Genomic DNA, 26,712 nt, shown 5'->3' on the forward strand with positions numbered 1-26,712 from the left:
GAATACAGAGTACGGGGCTAAGGGTTTTACTTGGTAGTGGTGGATGAGCACAGAGATCTTGGTGTCCATGTGCATAGATCTCTGAAAGTTGGCACCCAGGTTGATAAGGTTGTTAAGAAAGCGTACGGTGTGTTAGCTTTTATTGGTAGAGGGATTGAGTTTCAAAGCCATGAGGTCAAGTTGCTCTGGTACGGCTGCACTTGGAGTATTGCGTACAATTCTGGTCGCCGTATTATAAGAAGGATGTGGAGGCATTGGAAAGGGTGCAGAGGAGATTTACCAGGATGTTGCCTGGTATGGTGGGAAGGTCTTACAAGGAAAGGCTGAGGGACTTGAGGCTGTTTTCATTAGAGAGAAGAAGGTGACTGAATAGAGGCATATAAAATGATCAGAGGATTAGATAGGGTGGAGAGTGAGAGCCTTTTTCCTTGGATGGAGATGGCTAGCATGAGAGAACATGGCTTTAAATTGAGGGGTGATAGATTTAGGACAGATGTCAGAAGTAGGTTCTTTACTCAGAGAATAGTAAGGGCGTGGAATGCCCTGCCTGCAACAGTAGTGGACTCGCCAACATTAAGGGCATTTAAATGGTCATTGGATAAACATACGGATGATTTTGGAATAGTGTAGGTTAGATGGGCTTTGGATTGGTGTTACAGGTCGGTGCAACATCGAGGGCCGAAGGGCCTGAACTACGCTGTAATGTTCTATGTTCTATATACTTGATGAGAGAAAACTGGCAAATTTGACATCCGTAAATCAGCAGTATTCTGACTTGCAGGTCTTCTATTCATTTGGCAAGGGCGACTTTTTGACCTCCATCCCACCCAATAAGTGTTGGAGTGTGGAATGTCTGCTCCCTGAGGCTGCACACTGTGATCTGGAGCAAACTAATGGACAGAACTTTAAAGGAGTAGTGTCAGGTGACTGGTCAGCATCTGTCACTGTAATACTGTCCTTCACTAACAATGCCAAACCTCCCCCTTTTTTTACAACCTTCTCTGCTCTGACTGAAACATCTAAACCCCGGAACCTGCAACAACCATTCCCGTCCCTGCTCTATTCATGTCTCTGAAATGGCCACAATGTCGAAGTCCCAGGTACCAATCCATGCTGCACGTTCACCCACCTTATTCCGGATGCTCCTGTTCATCTCTTCCAACCATGTCAATCTTCATAGGTGGCAAAACTTTTAAAGATCAGTAAGTGTCCCACCTTCTTGGCATTGAGCAGTTGTATATTTGTTATGTATTTTCATGTATAGACGCCTAGACCTTCAGAGCAAGGGGAGAAGTGTTCTAAATGCCCTCAGATTCAGTAAAGCTGCCTTTGGTGCCCACCTGTGTGCAGCATATTATCAACATGACTAGCTCATGCTGGGAAAAGGCAGTCCAAGAGTTCACCAAATTCTTCTGGAGCAAGGTCAAGATGTACAATAGAAACTTTTGTCATATTAAGGCATCCTTGATGTCATGGCCATTCGCTTAATCTTGACCAGACCATCAACAGGAGCAGCTTGACTCATCATCACCTTCGTCCTCAGAGGGTTAGCCTCCATCTGATGTGTTATCATCCCATCCTCAAAGCTATCTGCTTTGGATGGTAATGTTATGAAGTGCACAGCAAACCACTGCCATCTTGGACAAAGGTGAGGGAGATTACAGTAATGCACCTTCAGATCTGTCTGGACATAGAAATGACATCTTTAGGAGATCAGAGGCCTGCTCCAGTTTGGCCTGGGTATGATGCGGCTGTCATTGTATCTCCTCTCTATGTTAGGCCTGGGCATCCTCACATGCACCCTAAGTCATCTTTTCAGTAGATAGCCCTTACCACCTAGTAGCCACACTTCCAGGGAATCTGAGCTGGTGAATAGGTCTGGGATCTGTGAGTTCCTGAGATATGAGTTGTGATTTCTGCCCAGGTACGTGGCACTTACCTGTATGACCCATTGATTATAGTCACAGATTAATCAAGTGGAAGCCTTTTCTGTATGTGCAGTCAGTAGCTCCCTGTACCCAGGAAAATCTTTACAGCAGTGCACATCCTGAAGCTCTATCCATTTAACTTTGGAATCTGAGCAAAGGAGGTGTCATTTGCAGCCCTTTGGATTGTTGCATCTATTGAAGCAATGGTGTGCAGCAGGTTATCCCACTGAGCTCTTCATTGGCTGCCTAGAATGAGCCTGTTGCAAAGAAGTTAAACACCATCAACACCTTCAAAGCGATAAACATTGCTGATCCCCAAGGCAGTTGGATGAGCTCTCCGCAAAGGGCGCCCTACATAGTGATGCCACAGCCATTTTATGCACTAGCCTCACTAACTTGCAGGGAGCTGAATTGCTGCTTGTATATCCAAGAGGCAGCATTAACTCATCTGAACCTCTGATGAGGCTTTCTGTGCCCCTCTTGACCATCAGCGTCCGTCACTTCTCTCTCACCTTTCTGAGGAATCACAGCATCATGAGCCTCCTTGTATTCCTTTCTTTTCACACTCTAACTCCTCCTCCAAATGCTTTTTTCCTTGACACTGAAGCTTACGTCTGCAGCTGAGACCGCAATATCCATCTGTCTGTTACCACCACTCACCCCTGAATTACGGACGCTGGAATATCCTGGTTCTGGTTGCCCTATTGTAGAAGGGATATTATTAAACTAGAAAGAGTGCAGAAAAGATTCACTCGGATGCTACCAGGACTTGTTGGTTTGAGTTACAGGGAGAGGCTGGATAGACTGGGATTTTTTTCCCTGGAGACTCCAGGGTGATCTTATTGAGATCTATAAAATAATGAGGGGCAAAGATAAGTTAGATAGTCCGCATCTTTTCCCAAATGTAGGGGAGTCTAAAATTAGAGGGCATAGGTTTAAGGTGAGAGGGAGAGATACAAAAAGGTCCAGAGGGGCATGTTTTTCACACAGAGGGTATTGAGTGTCTGGAACAAGCTGCCAGAGGTAGTAGTAGAGGCGGGTACAATTTTGTCTATTAAGCATTTAGATAGTTACATGGGTAAGACGGGTATAAAGAGATCTGGGCCAAACGTGTGCAACTGGGACTAACTTAGTGGTTAAAAAAAAGGACAGGTTGGGCTGAAGGGCCTGTTTCCATGCTGTAAATCTCTATGACTCTAAAAAACCCCTTCAAATGAGAGAAGATTCCTCCTTGTGAAAAGTATTTACAAAATGTCACCCTGCATACTCAAATCAGCAATTCCACTGTCAATAGAGTTTGAACAACAAAGCTGGGACTGCATTGTGAATAGCTGCTAAGGCAAGCTTGTCCTTAAAAAATGGATTGGCCCCTGTCGTAAATGTCACCCCAAAGGTGTATTATTGTCTTCTGACAACCTGATTGCAGTGAGGTGGATAGTCCATTTACTCGATTACCTTTCAAATTGATATTTTAATAACACAAATGCCTCCTGAGTTTTTGACCCACCCACATGTCATCTTACTGGAAACTAGTGTGATGTCATAAAATGCCGCATGATAACATTGGATGCTCCATTGGGGGGTCGGGGGGTAATGCTCCACAGCAGGGTGGATATGTAATGTTCCACTTGAGGGGGTGGCGGAATGCTCCACCGGGGAGGGGGTAATGCTCCCAAGTATTATTCAGCTCAATATTACAGTAGTTAATCTCTGAAATAGGCTTCCTGTGGAGATACTAGAAGCAGATAATTTCTGTTCATTCAAATGAAAATGAGATAGATTGTGTTGAAGAAAATTTTGGAATTCTGTCCAAGAGTAATTTGAGATGTACATGCAATGAGTGTAATGTGCTCAGTTGAAAAAGTTCACCTTAGACTTGTGGTTCTCAAAGCTCTCCACCACTGGGGGTTTATCTTGCTTCATGTCTGAGATTGGTGATAAACGTTGATTGTTAGGATTAGTCAACAATTAGATTATGCAACTCTCAGGATAATAGAGGGCGAACCAGATGGTCCTTGGTCTTAACTCGCTCAGTAGTTCCAATTTTCATATTGCATTTCAATGTTTCCACCTATTAATTCATTGTGTATTGATTAACCTCTACTCATTTTCTCCACTTTGTTGTTAAATTTGTTGTCTCCATTTAATTTCTGTCTTGTGTTTGATCAATAATTTCCAGCTCATTTTCACTGATTGTTTGAAATCATTTTGCTGTACAACAGCAAATTAGATTTTAACGCTGAGTACTTTGGGTAAAAATAGTTAAGCTGTTTGAATAATCATAAGGTAATTGGTGATAAAATGTTCTTTAAATTTATTCTGAGTTTACAACATCCTTGCAGCACACGAACTTGGTTTAAAATGCAGTTGAGAGGAGAAGCTTCCTCTCTCATGTATGGTTAGATCTTTTCAGAGACCCTTGAAGCAAATGCAGTATGCAGAGAATAATTCATGTCCCTTTGATGAAGGGCTATTAGTGCAGTGCTGGTCCTCCAGGCTACTGGATCACAAATTTGTCAGTCTTTCACTCCTTGTATCAGATCATATGAAATCAGCTCATTGAACCTGCTGCATCATTCAATAAGATCAAGGCTGAAACTCCACTTTCTTGTTTGCTTCCAATAATCTTTGACTCCTTTGACAACCAAAAATCTATCCTCGGTCTTGAATTGATTGAATGATCTAGCCTCCACTGCTGTCTGTGGCACAGAATTCCAAACATTACCAACCCTCTGAGAGATGAAATTCTTCCTCATCTCCCCCTTAAATAGAAGACCTCTTATTTTTGAACTCTGGTCCCTAGTTCTAGATCCCCCCACAATTAGAAACTTTCTCTCAGTATCCACCCTCCTAAGCCTTCAAAGAATCTTTTCTGTTTCATTTAAATTGCTTTCATCCTCCTAAACTCCATTGGGAATAGGCCTAAACTGTCCTCATAAGACAACTTTGTCATCCTAGGGATCAGCCCAGAGAACCTTCTCTGAACTGCTTCTAATGCCAAGTATATCCTTCCGTAATTAATGAGATCAAAACTACACGCAGTATTCTAGGTGAGGTCTCGCCAGTGCCCTATGCAACAGTAGCAAGACTTCCGTACTTTAACATTCTTTAACCCTGTTAATACCTTGTTCTCCCTACAATAAAGACAACATTCGAGTTGCCTTCCTAATTACTTGCTGTACCTGCATGTTAAATGTGTGTGTTTCAAGTACAGGGACACCAGATCCTCCTATACTGCAGCATTCTGCAGTTTATCCCCATTTAAATAATATGGAGAAATATTAGGAGGATGATAAGAATGTACTCTGGGTTGGGGCTTCAGTGTCCGTCACCAAGTTGCCCAGTAACATCACCATTGGTTGAATTGGCCAAAAAGGAATAGCTGTGGCAGGCGGGGAGAGAACCAAAAAGGAGCGTAAACATACTTGCCCACATCCTTATCAAACTCCTGCAGATCTGTTTGTCCATGACAGTATTGGTATGAATGACCACCAAACAGTCCTTGTGGTGACAAAATGCTGTCTTTACATTGAGGATACCCTCCATTGCGTTTTGTGGCACTATCACCATACCAAATGTAAAGATCTAGCAACTGAAGACTGAGCGTCTATGAGGCTCTATAGGCCATCAGCAGCAGCAAAGTGAACTTGCCCACAATCAGTAATTTCATGGCCCGGCATATTCCCCACTCTCCCATTACCATCAAGCCAGGGGATCAACCCAGGCTCAGTAAAGAATACAGGAGGGCATGCCAGGAGCAACACCTAAAAATGAAGTGTCAACCTAGTGAAGATACAACACAGGATTAATTGTGTGCCAAACAGTGTAAGCAGATTGCAATAGACAGAGCTAAGCAATCCCACCACTAATGAGAACTAAACTCCACAGTCCTGCCACATCCAGTCATGGACAATTAACCAACTCACTGGAGGAGGAGGCTGCTCAAAAATCCTCATCTTCAATGATGGGGTGGCCAACACATCATCACAAAAGATCAGGCTGAAGCATTTGCAACAAACTTCTGCTAATTTGATGCATTCCACATGATATTAAGAAACAGCTGAGGACATTGGATATAGCAAAGGCTCTGACAATATTCTGGCAAAAGTACTGAAGAGTTGTATTCCAGAACTTGCTGCATCCCAAGCTATAAGGCCATAAGATATAGAAGCAGATGTAGGCCACTCAGCCCATAAGTCCGCTCTGCTATTCAATGAGATTGTGACAGATCTGATATGATAATTCTCAACTCCACGCTCCTGACTAATCATCATAACCCTTGATTTCCTTACAGATTAAAAATCTATCTCAGCCTTGAATGCACTTAATGATCCAACCTCCATAGTTGTCTGCAGTAAAGAATTCCAAGATTTACTACCTTTTGAGAAAAAAAATTCTTCCTTTTTTCTGTCTTAAATGGGCGACCCCTTACTCTGAGATTATGCCCTCTGGTCTGAGACTCTCCCACACAGGGAAATAACTTCTCAGCCTCTACCCTGTCAAACCCCCTGAATATCAGTAAGGTCACCTTTCACTCAACAGCTAAGCTGTTATAGTACAGTTACGACACTGGCATCTACCAAACACCTTAATTCCAGGACGTCACCACAGGAGTTTCTCAGGCTGGTGTCCTGAGTCCAACCATCTCCTGCTGCTTCATCAATGACCTCCCTTCCATCATAAGGTCTAAAGTGGAGATGTTTGCTGATGACATTGCAATGTTCAGCACCATTTGCATTTCCTCAGACATGAAGTATTCCTTGATAAAATGTAACAAGACCTGGACAATATCAGGCTTGGGCTGACAAGTGGCAATAGTATTCGCACCAAACAAGAGCCAAGCAATGACCATCCCCAACAAGAGTATCTAACCATCATCCCTTGGCATTCAGCAGCATTACCGTTGTTGAATCCCCCATTATCAACATTCTCAGGTTTCCATTGACCAGAAACTTAACTGGGTAGCATGGAGACATAATGATTAGCACTGCTGCCTCACAGCACCAGGAACCTGGTTTGATTCTATCTTTGGGTCATTGTATGGAGTTCTCCCTGTGTTTGTGTGGGTTTCCTCCAGGTGTTCCAGTTTCCTCCCCCAGCATTTTCTGTTTTTGTTTCAGGAAACTGAAACAGACAAACAAATCATTTCCAGGATGGCAAACTTTTAAGAAGTTGAATGCAACAGGGAACTGTGCAGGTTAAGTAGATTGGCTATGGAAATTGTGTGGAGTTATGTGGATAGGGCCTGGGTGGGATGCTCTTTCAGAGTTGGTGCAGACTTGATGAGCTGGATGGCCTCTTTCTGTTCCAAAGGATTCTATAGGTTCTATGTACTAACCATAGAAATATTATGGCTACAAGAGCAGGTCAAAGGCTGGGAATCCTGTGGTGAGTAATTCACTTCCTGACCCTCCAAAGCCTGTCCACCATCTACAAGGGACATGTCAAGAGTGTGGTGCAATACTTTCCACTTGCCTGGATGAGTGCAGCTCCCATAACAACATTCAAGAAGTTTGATGCCAACCAGGCCAAAGCAACCTTCTTTATTACATCTCACCTATTCCCTCCGCCACCAACACACAATAGTAGCAGTGTATACCATCTATAACATACACTAGAAGAACTCATTAAATCTCCTTATCCAGCAACTTCTAAACCCACGACCTCTATGATCCAGGAAGACCAGGGCGGCAGAAACCTGGAAATACCACCACCTGGAGGTTACCATTCATCCTTTTGACTTAGAATTATATCACTGTTCCTTCACTGTCATTGGCTTAATATCCTGGAATGTTCTCCCTAACAGCACTGTGGTGTTCCAACGCCAAATGCACTGTAGCAGTTCAAGAAGGCAACTCACCACCACTTTTTCAAAGGCAATTTGGGCAGGCAATAAATGCTGATCTATCCGGGGGCTTACACATCTCATGAATGAATTATTTTTAAAAATTCAGCTTTTCTATTCTTCTCGCCAAAGTGCACAACATCGCATTTTTCCACATTATGCTCCCTTCATCAGATTTTTACCCACTTACTTTACCTCTCTGTATCCCTTTGAATTCTCCTCAGAACTTGCTGTCTTACCTAAGTTAAATATTCTGCAAATTTGACTGCAATACGTAAGAACATAAGAAATAGGAGCAGGAGTAGGCCATCTAGCCCCTCGAGCCCGCCCCACCATTCAATAAGATCATGGCTGATCTGTTAGCAGTTCAGTTCCACTTACCCGCCTGCTCCCCTTAATTCCATTATTGGTCAGAAATCTGTCTACCTGTGACTTAAACACATTTAACAAGGTAGCCTCCTCTGCTTCAATGGGCTGGGAATTCCAGAGATTCACTACCCTCTGAGAGAAGAAGTTCCTCCTCAACTCTGTTCTAAATTGACTCCCCTTTATTTTGAGGCTGTGTCCTCTAGTTCTTGTTTCCTTTCTAAGTGGAAATAATCTCTCTGCATCTAACCTATCTAGCCCCTTCATTATCTTGTATGTCTCTATAAGATCTCCCCTCAGCCTTCTAAACTCCAACGAGTACAGGCCCAATCTACTCAATCTCTCCTCATAAGCTAAACCCCTCATCTCTGGAATCAACCTGGTGAACCTTCTCTGTACTCCCTCCAAGGCCAATATATCCTTTCGCAAATAAGGGGACCAAAATTGCACACAGTACTCTAGTTGCTGCCTCACCAGTACCTTGTACAATTGCAACAAGACCTCCCTGCCTTTATATTCTATCCCCTTCGTGATAAAGGCCAACATTCTATTTGCCTTCTTGATCACCTGCTGCACCTGCAGACTGAGTTTTTGTGATTCATGCATAAGGACCCCCAGGTCCCTCTGCACAGTGGCATGTTGTAATTTTTCACCATTTAAATAATAGTCCATTTTACTATTATTCCAACCAAAGTGGATAACCTCACATTTGCCAACGTTATACTCCATCTGCCAGGTCCTCGCCCACTCCCTCAGCCAATCCAAATCTCTCTGCTGACTTTCCGCGTCCTCCACGCAATTCGCTTTCCCACTCATCTTTGTGTCATCCACAAACTTTGTTATCCCACACTCGGTCCCCCCTACAGATCGTCTATGTATATGGTAAACAATTGAGGCCCCAGCACCAATTCCTGCGGCATGCCACTGGTCACCAACTGCCAACCAGAAAAGCACCCATTTATTTCAACTCTCTGTTTCCTGTTAGATAGCCAATCCTCAATCCACTTTACCCCCAACTCCATGTACCTTAATCTTATGCTGCAACCTTTTGTGAGGCACCTTATCGAATGCCTTCTGGAAATCTAAAAACACCACATCCACTGGTTCCCCTCTGTCAACCACACTCATTACATCTTCATAAAAATCCAGTAATAAGAACATAAGAACATAAGAAATAGGAGCAGGAGTCGGCCATCTCGCCCTTCGAGCCTGTCCCGCCATTCAATAAGATCATGGCTGATCTGAAGCGGATCAGTTCCACTTTCCCGCTCTCTCCCCATAACCCTTAATTCCCTTGTCTGTCAAAAACTTATCTACCCGTGACTTAAATATATTTAGCGAGGTAGCCTCCACCACTTCAACGGGCAGAGAATTCCAGAGATTCACCACCCTTTGAGTGAAGAAGTTCCTCCTCAATTCCAATCTAAACTGCACCCCCCTTATCTTGAGGCTGTGCCCTCTAGTCCTGCTATCCTTTCTAAGCGACAAGAATCTCTCTACCTCTACCCTATCCATCCCTTTCATTATCTTATACGTCTCTATAAGATCCCCCGTCATCCTTCTAAACTCCAACGAGTACAGACCCAGTCTATTTAGTCTCTCTTCATAGGCTAGCCCCCTCATTTCTGGTATCAGCCTAATGAACCTCCTCTGCACTCCCTCCAAGGCCAAAATATCCTTGCGCAAGTGCGGCGACCAAAACTGCACACAGTACTCCAGCTGCAGCCTCACCAGTGCCCTGTACAGTTGCCGCAAGACCTCCCTGCTTTTATATTCTAACCACCTCGCTATAAAGCCCAGCATACCATTCGCCTTCTTGATCACCTGCTGCACCTGCAGACTGGGTTTTTGCGACTCATGCACAAGGACTCCCTGGTCCCTCTGCACCGTAGCATGCTGCAGCTTTTCGCCCTGTAAATAGTAATCCCTCCTACTATTATTTGTGCCAAAGTGGATAACCTCACACTTGCTAACATTATACTCCACCTGCCAGGTCCTCGCCCACTCGCTCAGTCTATCCAGATCCCTCTGCAGACTTTCCACACCCTCCACGGAATTTGCTTTTCCACTCATCTTCGTGTCATCAGCAAATTTTGTCACCCTACACTCAGCCCCCTCCTTCAGATCATCTATATAAATGGTAAGTAGTAAATTCGTCAAACACGACTTTCCCTTCATGAATCCACGCTGCATCTGCTTGATTGAAACATTCGTTTCTAGGTGTCCTGCTATTTCTTCTTTAATGATGGATTCCAGCATTTTCCCAACTACGGACATTAAGCTAACCTGCCTTTTGTCTACCTCCTTTTTTAAACGGTGGCGTCACATTAGCTGTTTTCCAATCAGCTGGCACCTCTCCAGAGTCCAGGGAATTTTGATACATTACAACTAACGCATCTGCTATTACTTCTGCCGTTTCTTTTAGTATCCTGGGATACATTCCATCCGGATCTGGGGACTTGTCTACCTTTAGTCCCAGTTAGCCTACAAAGCACTACCTCTTTAGTAATAGCAATTGTTTTAAGGTCCTCACCCCCTATAGTGCCACGACCGTCAATTTTCGGTAAGCTATTTGTGCCCTTTACTATGAAGACTGACACAAAAAACTTGTTTAAGGCCTCGGCCATTTCCTCATTTCCCATTATTAAATCCTCGTTCTCGTCTTCCAAGGGTCCAACATTTACTTTAGCCACTCTTTTCCTTTTTGTATATTTGTAAAAAATTTTACTATCAGTTTTTATATTTTAACAAAAAGAACAACCCAGCACGGGAAACAGGCCCTTCGGCCCAACGAGCCCGCGCCGCCGCATCACCCTACACCTATTCTACCCTGCATGTCTACGAATGGGACCCTACTCAGTCAGATTCAGGGAAGAAATAGTGTCAATTTGGTAGAAACCGATTAGCCTAAGAGCACATCTTTGGGGTGTGGGAGGAAACCGGAGCGCCCGGAGGAAACCCACGCAACCACAGGGCGAATGCGCAAACTCCCACAGACACAGGCCGAAATCCATGTATCTGCACAGCTAGCAGTGCTAGTCACTGAGCTGTTGCGGCGCCCGTCTATCGGTCCAGGATCAAGCACACACACCGACATGAAGTACTAGGCCACTCCTGGACTTCCAAGAGCAGCCCACGCACGACCCGCCGTGTGCATGCCCCTCGCTTGACACGAGGTGGACCTCCACCTGTGGAATAAAGACAAAAAATATTAATCATACAGCCTGCCCTTTCGGTGTCTCCCGAGGTTTAACCCTATTTAATAGCCCCTACCATATCCCTCCATTCTCGTTTCACTCATGTGCCTATCTAACTGCATCTTAAACGAGTCCAACGTTCCTGCCTCCACCACCCTACTCGGTAGCGCATTCCAGACCCCCACAACTCTCTGCGTAAAGAACCTTCTTCTTATCTCCAAATTATACCTCCCCCCCCCCCCTCACCCTTAAGTGATGACCTCTCGTGTTCGTACCCAGTCTAGGGAGCAGTCTCTCACTATTAACTCTATCTATTCCCTTCAGTATCTTATATACCTCTATCATGTCCCCTCTCAATCTCCGTCTTTCCAAGGAGAATAGCCCCAGTCTCTTCAATCTCTCCTTGTAACCCAGTCCCCCCATGCCAGGCAACATCCTGGTAAACCTCCTCTGCACCCTTTCCAGAGACTCCACGTCCTTCCGGTAGTAAGGTGACCAGAACTGGACACAGTACTCCAAATGCGGTCTAACCAACGTTCTGTATAACTGAAGCATTAGACGGCAGCTTTTATACTCTATACCCCTTCCTATAAAGGCTAACATCCCATAAGCCTTCCTAACAACGTTCTCCACTTGTGACGCAACCTTCATGGATTTGTGAACCTGCACTCCCAGGTCCCTCTGTACGTCTATACTCCTAATCGGCCTACCTTTTATCACATAGCTCCTCTCTGCATTATTCCGTCCAAAATGCATCACCTCGCATTTGTCAGGATTAAATGCCATCTGCCACCTATCTGCCCACTGCACCAACCTATCTATATCCTGTTGTATCACCTGACAATCCAGTTCCGTACCCGCCAACCCTGCCATCTTGGTGTCATCAGCAAACTTGCTGGTCACACCACCTACGCCCTCTTCCAAGTCATTTATGTATACTACAAAGAGGAGAGGTCCCAGTACTGAGCCCTGCGGCACACCACTGGTCACTGGCCTCCAGCCCGACAAGGTACCCTCCACAACTACCCTCTGTCTCCTATTTCCCAGCCAGTTCTCAATCCACCTAGCTACCTGACCTCGTATCCCATGCGCCTTAACCTTTTCTACCAGCCTACCATGAGGGACTTTGTCAAACGCCTTACTGAAATCCATATACACGACATCAACGGCTCTCCCATCGTCAACCGTTTTTGTCACCTCCTCAAAGAATTCCACCAGATTCGTAAGGCAAGACCTCCCTCTAACAAAGCCATGTTGCGTATCCCTAATCAGATCGCAATGCTCCAAATGCTCATACATCCTACCCCTAAGTATTTTTTCCATTAACTTCCCTACCACCGACGTCAAACTCACCGGCCTATAATTCCCAGGGTTATCCCTACTACCTTTTTTGAACAACGGGACCACATTTGCTACCCGCCAGTCTTCTGGGACCTCACCTGTGTCCAAAGAAGAGACAAAGATGTGCGCCAGAGGCCCAGCAATTTCATCTTTCGCCTCCCTAAGCAGCCTGGGATAAATACCATCAGGCCCCGGAGCTTTATCCGTCCTTACGCTACCTAAAAGCCCTAGCACGTCCTCTCTCGTAATAACTATATCCTGCAACTGAACCTCCGCTCCCTCCAAGAGACCGCACGATTCCGAACCCCTCTCCTTTGTGAATACCGACGCAAAGTATTCATTCAGGAGCTCCCCCATTCCCTCCGACTCAATACACAACTCTCCACTCTTGTCCCTAAGAGGACCAATTTTCCCTCTAACTACTCTCTTGCCTCTAATATAGGAATAAAATGCCTTAGGATTTTCCTTAATCCTACCAGCCAAAGCCATTTCATGCCCTCTCTTCGCCCTTCTAATTCCCCTTTTTAGCTCCCTCCTACTCTCTCTATATTCCTCCAGCGCACACTCCGTACCCATTTGTTTTGACCTAACATACGCCTCCCTCTTCTTCCTGACCAAGTCTTCAATATCCCCCGTAATCCACGGCTCTCTAATCCTACCTTTCCCATCCTTTCGCTTAACCGGAACATACCTCCCCTGCAACCATTTCATTTTGTCCCTAAAAGCCTCCCACTTGCCAACCGTGGACTTGCCAGCTAACAGTCCCTCCCAATCAGTGTCCTGCAGCTCCCTCCTAATCCTGCCATAGCTCGCCTTTCCCCAGTCCAGCACACTCCCGTTTGGACGGCACTCGCCCCTTTCCATTTTTATCCTAAAGTAGACGGACTTGTGGTCACTGTTCGCCACATGTTCGCCTACCTCTACCTCACCCACCTGCCCCGGCTCGTTTCCCAACACTAAATCCAGTATAGCCCCTCCCCTAGTCGGGCTAGTTACATATTGTTCTAGCGACCCTTCCATAACACATTTCACAAACTCCTCTCCCTCCGTACCCCCAGCTCTAGGCCCCCTCCAATTCACTCCGGGAAAATTAAAATCACCCACTACAACCACTCTATTCTTCCTGCACCTGTCCAAAATGCCCCTGCAAATGCCTTCCTCCACTGACTTTGGGCTGTTGGGTGGCCTATAGTACACCCCTAGCTATTTTGTGCTAGTTTATTTCATAATCTATCTTTCCTTTCTTTATCGCTTTCTTAGTAGTCCTTTGTTGGTTTTTAAAGCTTTCCCAATCTTCTAGTTCCCCACTAGTTTTGGCCACTCTGTACGCATTGGTTTTTAATTTGATACTCTCCTTTATTTCCTTCGTTATCCACGGCTGGTTATCTCTTTTCTTACATTCCTTCTGTATCAGCGGAATATATTTCTGCTGAGTACTGAGAAAAATCTCCTTAAAAATCCTCCACTGTTCCTCAGCTGTCCTACCAACTAGTCTGCGCTCCCAGTCTACATTAGCCAATTCCGCCCTCATCCTATCGTACTCCCCCTTGTTCAAGCAGAGGACACTGGTTTGGGACCCTACTTCCTCACCCTCCATCTGTATCAGAAATTCAACCATATTGTGATCACTCATTCCAAGAGGATCCCTCACAAGAAGATCTTTAATTTTACCTGTCTCATTACACAGGACCAGATCCAAGATAGCTCGCTCCCTCGTTGTTTCTGTAACATATTGTTCGAGGAAACTATCCCGAAAGCATTCTAAGAACTCTTCCTCAAGTCCACTGCGTCTGACTTGTGCCAACCAATCAATATGCAGGTTAAAATCCCCCATGGTTATCGCCATTCCGTTTTTGCACGCATCCATTATTTGCTTGTTTATAGCCTGCCCCACCTCAAAGTTATTATTTGGGGGCCTATAGACCACACGCACCAGTGACTTTCTCCCCTCACTGTTCCTTATCTCCACCCACATCGATTCCACATTTTGCTTCTTAGAGCCAATATCGTGTCTCACTACCACCCTGATGTTATCCTTAATTAACAGAGCTACCCGCCTCCTTTTCCTTCCTGCCTATCCTTCCAATATACTGTTTGGTCCCTTCATCCATGTCATTAATATAGATTGTTAATAGTTGAGGTCCCAGCATAGTTCCCTATTGCACTCAATTTCTCAAGAGTTTGCCAACCTTGGAATGATTTGTTTGTCCATTTCAGTTTCCTGAAAGAAAAACAGAAAACGCTGGAAAATCTCAGCAAGTCCGACAGCATCTGTAGAGAGAGAATCGAGCCAACGTTTCGAGTCTGGATGACCTTTCTTCATAGCAGTATCCTGTAAATTAGCCAATCGTCTATCTGTGCTAATATATCACCCCCCCACACAATAACCTCTTCTCTTGTATAGTAAGCTTTTATATTATATTTATAAACTCTCCACCTGATCCATATGGATGTCAGTCCGCAGCATAAAGTTGACTCAAATTTGATGCCTCCAAAGTTGTTAGAATGAGAATGTGTGGGTATTTCCTAATGATGGAAGGCCGTCAGTACTCAAGAGTGTTAAAAGAGCTATCACTTATCAATAATCTCATTGTCAGTACTAAAAATGAAACCATTTGTGGTATCGCGGCTGGAAGAATGATTGGAACAATTGGACTTAATGAGTGGTTCAATCTGAAAAACCATTGTTATGTTGTGTGATTCTCTGTGCAGTAGAAAATAAATGTTTTTCTGGTTTGTTAGCTTTTGATTTAAAAGCATTGTGTCAGCGTGTTTCCAGTACAGACATTGTGGGGAAAGGTCTTCCATGGGACTGACTAGCATCTTGGGTTCCAGCACTTATCCTCAGTTCCGGCCTCTGTCTTTAAAAAAGAAGGATAAGATCAGGAAACGCAGAACTACCACCTTTATGTTTCACTCCAAATCAAACAATTTTCTGACTTGGACAGGTACCACAATCCCTTCACCATTGTTGCATCAAAATCCTGGAATTCCCTACCAAACAGAATTATGACAGCAACATCATGAATAAGAATGGATGATTCAAGAAGGCCCAACACACACCTAGGGCAACCAGGGTTGGGTAACAGATCAATGCAGCCAGCATATTATCTCTTTTTGAAATGTGCAGGTGACTTTAACTATGCATTCTCCACAGATTTTTTTTGAGCAGCTGTGTATGCTTAGTAACCAAGAGCCCAAATTGTGTGCGACTTGCCTGCAAACTTTCAACTATGCAGTTTAGAGGGAACATTGCTTGGCACTTTCTGAAAACAAATTTTAAAAAGCATTCAAATGAAAGTGACAATAGTGCTCAACTCCTCCACTTCCTAAGGATGCGTCTGAACCGTCTTAGAATCCATGCAAAGACTACAATGCGAAGGAGTCTATTCAGCCCTTTGAGTCACCTCTGATCCTCCGAACGAGCATTAACGCAGGCCCACCCCGTGACCTAGCCTTGTAATCCCACACATTTACCATGATTAATCCACCTAAATTGCACATCTTTGGACACAGTAAAGAGCAATTTAGCATGGCCAGTTCACATAGCCTGCACTTCTTTGGACTGTTGGAGAAAACCCAAACACCCAGAGGAAACCAAGCAGACACGTGCAGAACATACAAATTCACCACCACTAGTCATTAAAGGAATCCTTTTTTACCTATGGGGACTAAGGGCAGGATTCTCGTGCTGCGCTCTCCTCAAAACCAGAGAATCCCACCTGAATTCAATGGACATTTACATGGCATGCCTGCTACAATTCCAGTGAGGGCGGATGGCAGAATTCCGGCCCAAAGTTTTGCACAGTGTTCCAGGTGTTGTCTCACTAAAGCCCTGTATAAATGTTGATGTAGACAATCATTCATACCATGGACCATTTATTGATGAGACAGAGAGGACTCAGACCTGTGCTCCCCTCCCCCCAGCACAATTAGTTACCAGTCAGGATATGCAGCTGTGTTGAAGGGGACTTTTATATTCTGAAAAATAAGAAGGGGCTTGGACAAACTGAAATCTTTTCTGATGTACAGAGATATAGAGAACTGAGACAACATACAAAATAGTAGTCGTTTTTGAATGCTTTAGAAAAAAATGACTATTTTTATTGATTCAATTCCAGAATTCCTTCCAGCCCTGATCCTAGTAACTGTTTTGTGAATTTGTGCATCTGTAATGTGTAAACACTTTCCTATTTGTCTTGTGTGTTTTCTCATATTTCCTTCCATGATTGTAGTCACTAAGAGACGCAAAGCCCATCTGCGGCGGCTGGACCGGAGGTGGACTTTGGGAGGAATGTGTAACCGGCAACAAAGCCCAGGTGAAGAATGCCCTGTGCCTCTTGTGCAATGTCATGTTTTACTTTGTGAATGCAGAGGTGGTGTAAGATGAAAGAACTTGCAATCTTCACAAAATTTTTGTTTAAAAGGAGGATATTCCGATCTCTGAGGCAGTTGAATACGTTTGTGTGTCTTGTACTTGTGTCTAGTGTCACTCTGATCAGCTTCTGATATTTAGATCTGTCTTTCCACTACATACAAAATAGGAGCAGAAGTAGACCGTTCCAGCCTGCTCTGTCATTCAAAAAGATCATGACTGATTTGTTTGTGTTTTGAGTTACTGATTTCCATCTATGCCCAATAACCTTTGTTCTCCTTGCCTAACAAGAATTTATCTAGCTCTGCTCTAAAAGTACTCAATGACCCAGCTTCCACCACTTTCTGAGGCAGAGAGCTCCAAAGCCAGCCCTCAAAGAGAAAAAAAATTCTCCCCATCTCTAAGTGTGACTGTTTAATTTTAAAACAGTGCCGCAGTTTTATACTCACCCACAAGAGGAAACATCCTTTCCAGATTCACCTTGTCAAGGCTATTTGGGATCTTATATACTTCAACCAAGTCACAACTCAGTTTTCTAAACTCCAGTAGAAACAAGCCCAGTCTGTTCAACCTATCTTCATAAGACAACCCATTCATTCCAAGTATTAATCTAGTAAATCTTCTCTGAACCACCTCTGATACTTTCGCATCTTTCCTTAATAAGGAGATTAAAACTACACTTTGTATTCAAGATGCAGCCTGGGATTTTCCAGCCAGAAATTCCCACTCGAGGTCAGTGGTCTGCCCCCATCCTCTACGATCCCCATGGTGAGTGGTCTAGGAAAATTCCCCCTGCAGTCTTAGCAATGTCATGTATAACTGAAGCATAATAGCATAAGACATAGGGGTAAAAGTAGACCACTCAGTCCATCAAGTCTGCTCCACCCTTCAATCATGACTGATATTTTTCTCATCCCCATTCTCCTGGCTTTTCCCCATAACCCCTGATCTGCTTATTAATCAAGAACCTATCTTACACCCTTACTTTTATGTTCAATTCCTCTCATAATAAAGGATACCCTTCCATAAGCTTTCTTGATTACTTGCTCTACCTGCATATTAACCTTTTGTGACTCATGCACTAGAACGACTAGATCCTTCTGTACCTCAGTCATTCTCCATTTAAATAATAATTTTTTTATTTTTCCTGAGAAAATGAACAATTTCACATTTTTCCACATAATCCATTTGCCAGGTTTTTGCCAACTCACTCAGCTGATCTATGTCCATCTACAAACTTCTTATGTCTTTCTCACGACATACTTTCCTCCCTATCTTTGTGTTGTTTGCAAATTGCTGTTTGCTCTTTTATCTAAGACATTCATGTTAATAGGAAATATTTGAAGCCCTACATACACTCCTACAGGACTCTATTCATCACATCATTCATGTATAATCTGTTTTCTGACAGCCAGCCAAATTTAGAACCACAGAAAGATTACGATGCAGAAAGAGGCCATTCAGCTCACTATGTGTGCACTGGCCAAAAAAGAAAAAAAAACTAGCCACTTATTTTAACCCCACTTTATAGTATGTTGTGGGACAAAATTAGCTGTCCAGCTGCTTCTGGACTTGAAGTGACCAGCCGAAGAATTTTGGAGTTTTAAAAGGGGCATTTTTTTTGAGCTGAAGCAAAGGATTTGTACTAGAGAGTCTCAAATAGAGAATTACATAGACAGCTCTACTTTTAGCTTCCATTACAAGTAATTAGCATGTACCAATTAGAGATTTACATTAGCTCAGAAATTATCTATATCTATTCACAATTAACGGTTAGGATTACATTAGGTAAATATAAGGATATAGTTGTCCAGTTACAACTTGTGCACATCTATCTAATTGTAATATTACCAAGCACATATTTCTTTCTATTTATCTACTAACTTCCAGACATGATTGCTATGTGTCTAACCAGGGGTATATCATTGCCGCCACCACTCCCCCACCCCTCTATCCCTCTGTTCTCCCATGTTCATTGTCCCTTGTTGGAACAGATACTAACTAGATGCAGCTGCACCTCCTTCAGTGGAGGCCTTGTGTGTGTGCTGTGTAACTGAGACTTTCTTCATAACTGGGAGTTTTATGGCCCTTGACTCTTAACAGGGTCTGCTTCGAATCAAGGCCTCTGGTTTTACTGTGTGGTTGAGTTTAACAGCCAACACTCTGTGATTTTTATGGTCATTAACCCTCTCACAGCACCTGGTCTGTAGCCTTGCAGGTAACAGCACTTAAGATGCAGATCTCGGTACCTTTTAAATGAGTTGAGTGCTTCAGCTTCAACCACCAAATTAGACAATGAATTGCTGACACCGACAATCATCTGGGTTAAAATGCTTTTCCTTTAATCCTTTTACCAGTCACATTAAATCTGTGCCCTTTGGTAATTGGTCCCTCAGCTAGGGAAACAATTCTTCCCTGTCAACATGATTTGGGCATCTCATTATTTTGTACACTTAAATTAGGTCACCCCTTGGTCTCCTGTCTTCTAAGAGGAGCCTAGCCTATCTAATCTCTCCTCATAGTTGCAATTTTCATGCCCTGGCAACATTTCCTCTGCACTCTCTCCAGAGCAATTATGTCCTTCCTGTTATGTGACCAGAAATGTACACAAATTCCAGTTGTGGCCTAACCAGCATTTTATACAGTTGCAGCATTATATCCCAGCTTTTATATTCAATATCCTGCCCAATAAAGGAAAGCATTCCCTATTATGCACCTTGTCTATCTTTTCTGCTACCTTCAAGCGTCTGTGGACATGCACTCCAAGGCTCCTTCACCCCTCTCAACATCTTTCCGTTTGTTAAGCATTTCCTTGCTTTGTTTGCCCTCCCTTCCTCACTCTTTTCTGAACTGAATTCCACTTGCCACTTTTCTGCCCACTCAGTCAGATCATTGCTATCGTTCTGGAGTCAACAACTATCTTAGATATTTTAGCTTTTATTGGTAGGGGGATTGAATTTCGGAGCCGTGAGGTCATGTTGCAACTGTACAAAACTCTGGTGCGGCCGCACTTGGAGTTTTGCGTACAGTCCTGGTCACCGCATTATAAAAAGGATGTGGGAGCGTTGGAAAGGGTGCAGAGGAGGTTTACCAGGATGTTGCCTGGTATGGTGGGAAGGTCTTATGAGGGAAGGCTGAGGGACTTGAGGTTGTTTTCGTTAGAGAGAAGAAGGTTAAACGGTGACCTAATTGAGGCATACAAGATGATCAGAGGATTAGATAGGGTGGACAGTGAGAGCCTTTTTCCTCGGATGGGGATAGCTAACACAAGGAGACATAGCTCTAAACTAAGGGGTGGTAGTTATAGGACGGATGTCAGAGGTAGGTTCTTTACTCAGAGGGTAGTAAGGGCATGGAATGCCCTGCCTGCAGCAGTTGTGGACTCGCCAACTTTAAGGGCGTTCAAATGGTCAGTGGATAGGCATATGGATAACATTGGAACAGTTTAGGTTAGAGGGTCATTAGATTGGTTCCACTGGTCGGCGCAACATCGAGGGCCAAAGGGCCTGTACTGCGCTAGCAACTACTGGGCCAATTCCTCTTCAAATTTCCCAAACATGCCTCCCACATGTAAGTCTAAAAGTTTAAAGTTAATTTATTAGTGTCACAAGTAGGCTTACATTAACAGTGCAATGAAGTTACTGTGAAAATCCCCTTGTCGCCACACTCCACACCTGTTCAGGTACATTGAGGGAGAATTTAGTATGACCAATGCACCTAACCAATATATTTTTCGGACTGTGGGAGGAAACTGGAGCGCCTGGAGGAAACCCACGCAGACACGGGAGGATGTACAGACTCTGCACAGACAGTGACCCAAGCCGGGAATCGAACCCCGGTCCCTGACACTGTAAGACATCAGTGCAAACCACTTTGCCACCGTGCCACTCCATGAATAAATCATTAACGTACAAGCCAAACAGTAAGAGCTTCAACACTGAGCCCTGTGAAACACCACTGGAAAGCACTTTTCACTCGCAAAACCATCCATCGACCTTTAGCCTTTTTTTCCTGTCACTGAGCTAATTTTGAATCCAACCTGCTGCTTTCCCTTATGTACCACGAAATCTCATTTATCTGACTATTCTGCCATGTGCAACCTCGTTCAAATGCCTTACTGAAATCCACATTGACAACATTTATGTACTACCATCATCAATCATCGTTAATTCTTCAGAAAATTCCATTAAATCAGTAAGACGTGATCTTCTCCTGAAAAAAACCATGCTGACTATCCCTGATTAGTCCTTTCCTTTCAATATGACTGTTCACTCTGTACCTTCGAATTGTTTCCAGTAATTTGCTCACCACTGAAGTCAGATTGACCAGCCTATAATAGCCTATCCCCTGCATCCTTTTTGTGTAATTGTTCAATGTTTGGATTGAATGACAGGAGCAGACTAGACTAGATAGTCGAATCAGGCCATCTGACAGAGGTCTGTAAGATTATAGTGGCATGTATAGGGTGGATAGTCAGATGCTCTTTCCTAAGGTAGTAAAGTCAAATACTAGGGGAGATAGTTTTAAGGTGCATGGGGAAAAGTTTAGAGGAGATGTGCGAGACAAATGTTTTTTACACAGAGGGGGATGAATGTCTGGAATGCGCTGCCTGGGAAGGCGGTGGGAGCAGATACGATAGTGGCATTCAAGAGGCAATTAGATGAATACATGAATGGGATGGGAATGGAAGGATATGGACTTCATAAGTGCGTATGGTTTTAGATACGGTTTCAGTGTAGGCAGACTTCGTGATCGGCACAAGCTTAGAGGGGCCGAAGAGCCTGTTACTGTGCTTTATTTTTCTTTGTTCTTTACTCCTACTATGTCTTATGGTGTAATGGTCTCCTGATTTAAGCTAATGCTGGAATACATTTTGTGTCTCTCGCAGTGAAAGCAAAAGCAAAATATTTGGTCATTTTATCCACCATTTTCTTATTATCTACTGTTAACCCCCTCTTCTCTCCATCCAGAGGACCAACACACACTTTGATCCCAGCATAGCTCAGGTATAGACCATCCCAATAGTACAGCCCTCACTTTCCCCTGTACTGGTGCCAATGTGTCTCAAACCAGCACGCACTTCTCTCGCACCAGTCTTTCACCCACATATACATCTAATTATATGTACCCTGTGCCAGTTTGCTCACGAAGCAGGTATTAATCCAGAAATTATAACCTTTGAAGTTATGCTTTTTGCTTTCGTGCCTAGCTGCTCATAACTCTTGGTGCAGAATCTCTTCCCCAGTTTTATCTCTGCCATTGATACTGACATAGACCACAACAACTGGATCCTCTCCGTACTGTCCAGCCTGCCCAGCCTAAAGGAGAGCCTAGGCACAGAGGAAGATGTGGTGATTGGAGGTCAAATGATGATGTTTGTGGATGATTGTACAATGTTCAGCATCATTTGTGAAGCAATTCTTGTGCAATTGCAGCAAGACCTGGACAATATCCAAACTTGGGCTGACAAGTGGCAAATAACATTCACGCCACACAAGTCCAGGTAATGACCATCTCTCACAAGTAAAGATCTAAACATCACCCTTTGATAATTAATGGCATTGCCATCACTGAATCCTCCACGATCAACATCATGGGAGTTACCGTTGACCTGTAACTGTACTGGACTTGCCATAAAAATACTGAGGCTACCAGAACAGGTCAAAGGCTGGGATTCCTGCAGTGAGTAACTCATCTCCTGACTCCCTGAAGCCTATCCACCATCTACAAGGCACAAGCCAGGAGTGTAATGGAATACTCCCACTTGCCTGGATAAGTGCAGCTCCAACAATGCTCAAGAAACTCGACACCATCCAGGACAAAGCATCCCCGCTTGATTGCTGCAAATACTCAATCCCTCTACCACTGATGAACAGTGGCAGCTGTGTGTACCATTTTCAAGATGCAGGAACTCACCAAGGTTCCTTAGGCAACACCTGCCAAACCCACAACAACTACAATCTAGAAGGACAAAAGCAGCAGACATTAGGGAATATCAGCACCTTGAGGTTCCCATCCAAGTCACTCACAATTCTAACTGGGAAATATACCCCTGTTTCTTCACTGTCGCTGGGTCAAATTCCTAGAATTCCCTCCCTAGCAGCACTGTGGGTGTACTGACACACATGGACTGCAGCAGTTCAAGAAGGCAGCTCAAGGCCACCTTCTGAAGGGCATCTAGGGATGGGAAATAAATGCTGGCCTAGCCAGTGTTATTCACAGCAGTCAAATGAGCTGATATCCCAAACCCTAGCACCGGGCAGGCCACAACGCCCTCAAACTCTTGCTTTTTGCTGCAGAGAAGAGTGTCAATCTCCCTCACTCTTCTGTCCTCCACTACCACTACATTCGCTCTGGTGCCCCAATTGAATGGCTTCCTGTACCATGGTACCATGGTTATTTGCCTATCCACCCTGTAGCTCCCATTCTAAACTAGACAAAGCTGTGATATCCTCAGATTTATTAAATAATTACAGACGCTGACATTGCTGTCCTCTGAGTCCCCCTACCTGCCTCACTTACAGTCACACTCTCCTGTCCCTGAACACTGACCAAATCGGAGTATCCTATATAAGTGCTGAGACTGCCTCCTGGTACAAAGTGTCCAGAGAAGTTTCTTCCTTCCTAATACATACATCACAGTGTCTGCAGCTCAGCCTCCAGCTGAATGACTCAGCTGCAATTCCCACATGCTGCAGCCTGTACATCAGTTGTCCTGCCATCTTGATGCATTTTAATTATGTAATTATATTATTTGCTTTTTTATACATTTTATTAATTTTGCCACCAGTTTGTATTTTATTTTGAACCTAAGAACTGGAACAGAGCTTAACCACTTTCCACATACTCACCAAACCACAAGCTCCTTCCCTGTAGTGGAGTAAGAACCACTTTCGTTGGGGTGAGAAATCAAAAGGAACAAATCCTTCTCCCTTCAGCAGACTCCCACACTCTGCAAGCTCTCAGGTTGTATTCAGTTTTCTTAGCTACACCCTTTATAATTACTCCTGCATATCCTCATTTTCGTCACTTACCAGAATAAGTAAACAAATAGCCTGGCTCAGGGTGAAGGATGTAAATTTTAACTTTGGGGTAGAACAACAGAAGAACAAAAAGTTAAATTTTCTAAAAAAAATTAAAGGACTGTAGAAGTGAATGCTGTAAGTATAAATAAATAGTGGTATTCCTGTAAGTGATTGTGGTTGTGTTTACTTTAATTGTAATTGAAGCTTTCATCTTTTGCTCATCAGGACAATTCACAAGAATACCAATGTAGAGGAAATAACGGTTAAAACTGCATGAGAACAGAGTACTGATTAGTCAGCAAGTGGACTCTGATTGGTAGAATCATTGCCATGGAGATTGTAATTACTTGCCAAGCATTGTTTAAATTCAACTGGTTTGTAAATGTAACTGGTTTGATTAGTAAGTTTGCAGATGACACTAAGTTTAGTGAATTTGCAGATAGCAATGAGGGCCATCAGAGGATGTTTAAAGCCCACAACCCTTAATATAGTTGGGAGGTTACAAAAAAAAAATTGGCAATAAGTCAGGATTTTGTTTTGTCAAGAACATCAAGAAGATATCCCAAGGAAGAAAGCATTGTGGGTTATTGCACTTCAAATATTAGAAGGCTGAGGAAAATCAATAACAGGATTATCAGTTGAATTGTCAGCGAAGGAAGACCAAGAAAAAAGAAAGCAAAAACAATTGCGTTCCTTATTTGAAACTTTCCTTTATTGACAACAGACAGCATGGTTTTATACATGGGTTTTGTAAGTTTTGTCATGTCTTGTGAATTTGATTGAGTTCTTTGAGGAAGTGACAAAAATGATTGACGAGGGAAGAGCTATGGATGTTGTCTACATGGACTTTAGTAAAGCGTTTGACAAGGTTCCACATGTTGCAAAAGATTAAATCACATGGGATCAAGTGTTACTAGCTAGATGGATTCAGAACTAGCTTGGCCATAGAAGACAGAGGGTAACGGTGGAAAGGTGATTTAAGAACATAAGAAATAGGAGCAGGAGTAGGCCATCTAGCCCTTCGAGCCTGCCCCGCCATTCAATAAGATCATGGCTGATCTGTCGCTGCTCAGTTCCACTTTCCCACTTTCTCCCCATAACCCTTAATCCCCTCTCTTATCAAAAACCCATCAACCCGCGTCTTAAAATATTTAGCGAGGCAGCCTCCACCACTTCAACGGGCAGAGAATTCCAGAGATTCACCACCCTTTGAGTGAAGAAGTTCCTCCTCAACTCCGTTCTAAACCGCCCCCCTTTTATCTTGAGGCTGTGCCCCCTAGTCCTACTGTCTTTTTTGAGCGGGAAGAGTCTCTCCACCTCTATCCTATCCATCCCATTCATCATCTTATACGTCTCAAGGAGATCTCCCCTCATTCTTCTAAACTCTAACGAGTACAAGCCCAGTTTATTCAGCCTCTGCTCATAGCTCAACCCCCTCAACTCCGGTATCAGCCTAGTAAACCTCCTCTGCACTCCCTCCAAGGCCAAAATATCTTTGCGCAGGTGCGGCGCCCAAAACTGCACACAGTACTCCAGCTGCGGCCTCACCAATGCCCTATACAGCTGCAGCAAGACCTCCCTACTTTTATATTCAATCCCCCTCGCTATGAAGGCCAGCATCCCATTCGCCTTCCTGACCACCTGCTGCGCGTGCAAGCTGGGTTTTTGCGACTCATGCACAAGGACCCCAAGGTCCCTCTGCACCGTCGCCTGCTGCAGTTTTTCGCCCCATAAGTAATAGTCCTTCCTACCATTCTTCCTACCAAAGTGGACCACCTCACACTTGCCAACATTAAATTCCATTTGCCATTTCCTGGCCCATTTGCCCAGCCTATCTAGATCCTTCTGCAGACTCTCCACACCCTCCGCACAATTTGCCGTTCCCCCAATCTTGGTGTCATCAGCAAATTTCGACACCCTACACTGGGTTCCCTCCTCCAGATCATCTATATAAATGGTAAAAAGCTGAATTTTCTGAATGGAGGTCTGTATCTAGTGGTGTTCCGTAGGGATCAGTGCTGGGACTTTTGCTGTTTATAATGTATATAAATGGCTTGGAAGAAAATGTATCCGGTCTGATTAACATGCTTGCAGCTGCTATTAAGATTGGTGGATTTGTGGATCGTGATGAAGATTGTCAGACAATACAGCTGGATATAGATTGGCTCCAAAATTGGGTGGAGAAATGCCAGATGGAATTTAATTTGGATAAATAGAAAGTAATGCATTTTGATGGATCCAATTTGGGTGGGAGCTATAAAATAAATGGCAGACACATCGAGAGATCTGGGCCTGCAGGTCCACAGATCCTTAAAGTGGCAGCACAGGTGGAAAAGGTGGTGAAGAAAGCATATTGCATGCCTGCCTTCATTGGCCAGGGCATCGAGTATAAAAGTTGCCAAATTATGTTGCAGTTATATAAAACGTTGGTTAGGCCACATTTGGAATACTGTGTCCAATTCTGGTCACCACACTACCAGAAGGCTTGGTGGCTTTGGGAGGAGTACAGAAAAGGTTTGCCAGGATGTTGCCTGGTATGGAGGAGAGATTGAAGAAACTGGGATTGTTCTCCCTGGAAAGATGGAGGCTGAGAGGGAGGGGGGGGTGGCCTGATAGATGTTTATAGAATTGTGAG

At 43.9% G+C, this 26,712-nt stretch overlaps 1 protein-coding gene across 3 annotated transcripts in view; it reads left to right on the forward strand.

Annotated features, from left to right (window-relative positions):
• The window catches only part of sh3pxd2aa (SH3 and PX domains 2Aa), a 610,480-nt gene that overhangs the window by 429,105 nt on the left and 154,663 nt on the right, over nt 1-26,712 (forward strand). For 2 of the 3 annotated variants that reach the window (XM_080206018.1, XM_080206020.1), the window contains one exon: nt 16,913-16,996. The exons of the other annotated variant lie outside the window; for it this stretch is intronic. In XM_080206018.1, coding sequence (XP_080062144.1) covers nt 16,913-16,996 — 84 coding nt within the window. The remainder of the gene's footprint in view (nt 1-16,912; nt 16,997-26,712) is intronic. 3 annotated transcript variants of the gene reach the window in all.

This window comes from Carcharhinus amblyrhynchos, chromosome 17 (genome assembly GCF_965287045.1).
Source record: "Carcharhinus amblyrhynchos chromosome 17, sCarAmb.v2.hapA, whole genome shotgun sequence".
Lineage (NCBI taxonomy): Eukaryota > Metazoa > Chordata > Chondrichthyes > Carcharhiniformes > Carcharhinidae > Carcharhinus > Carcharhinus amblyrhynchos.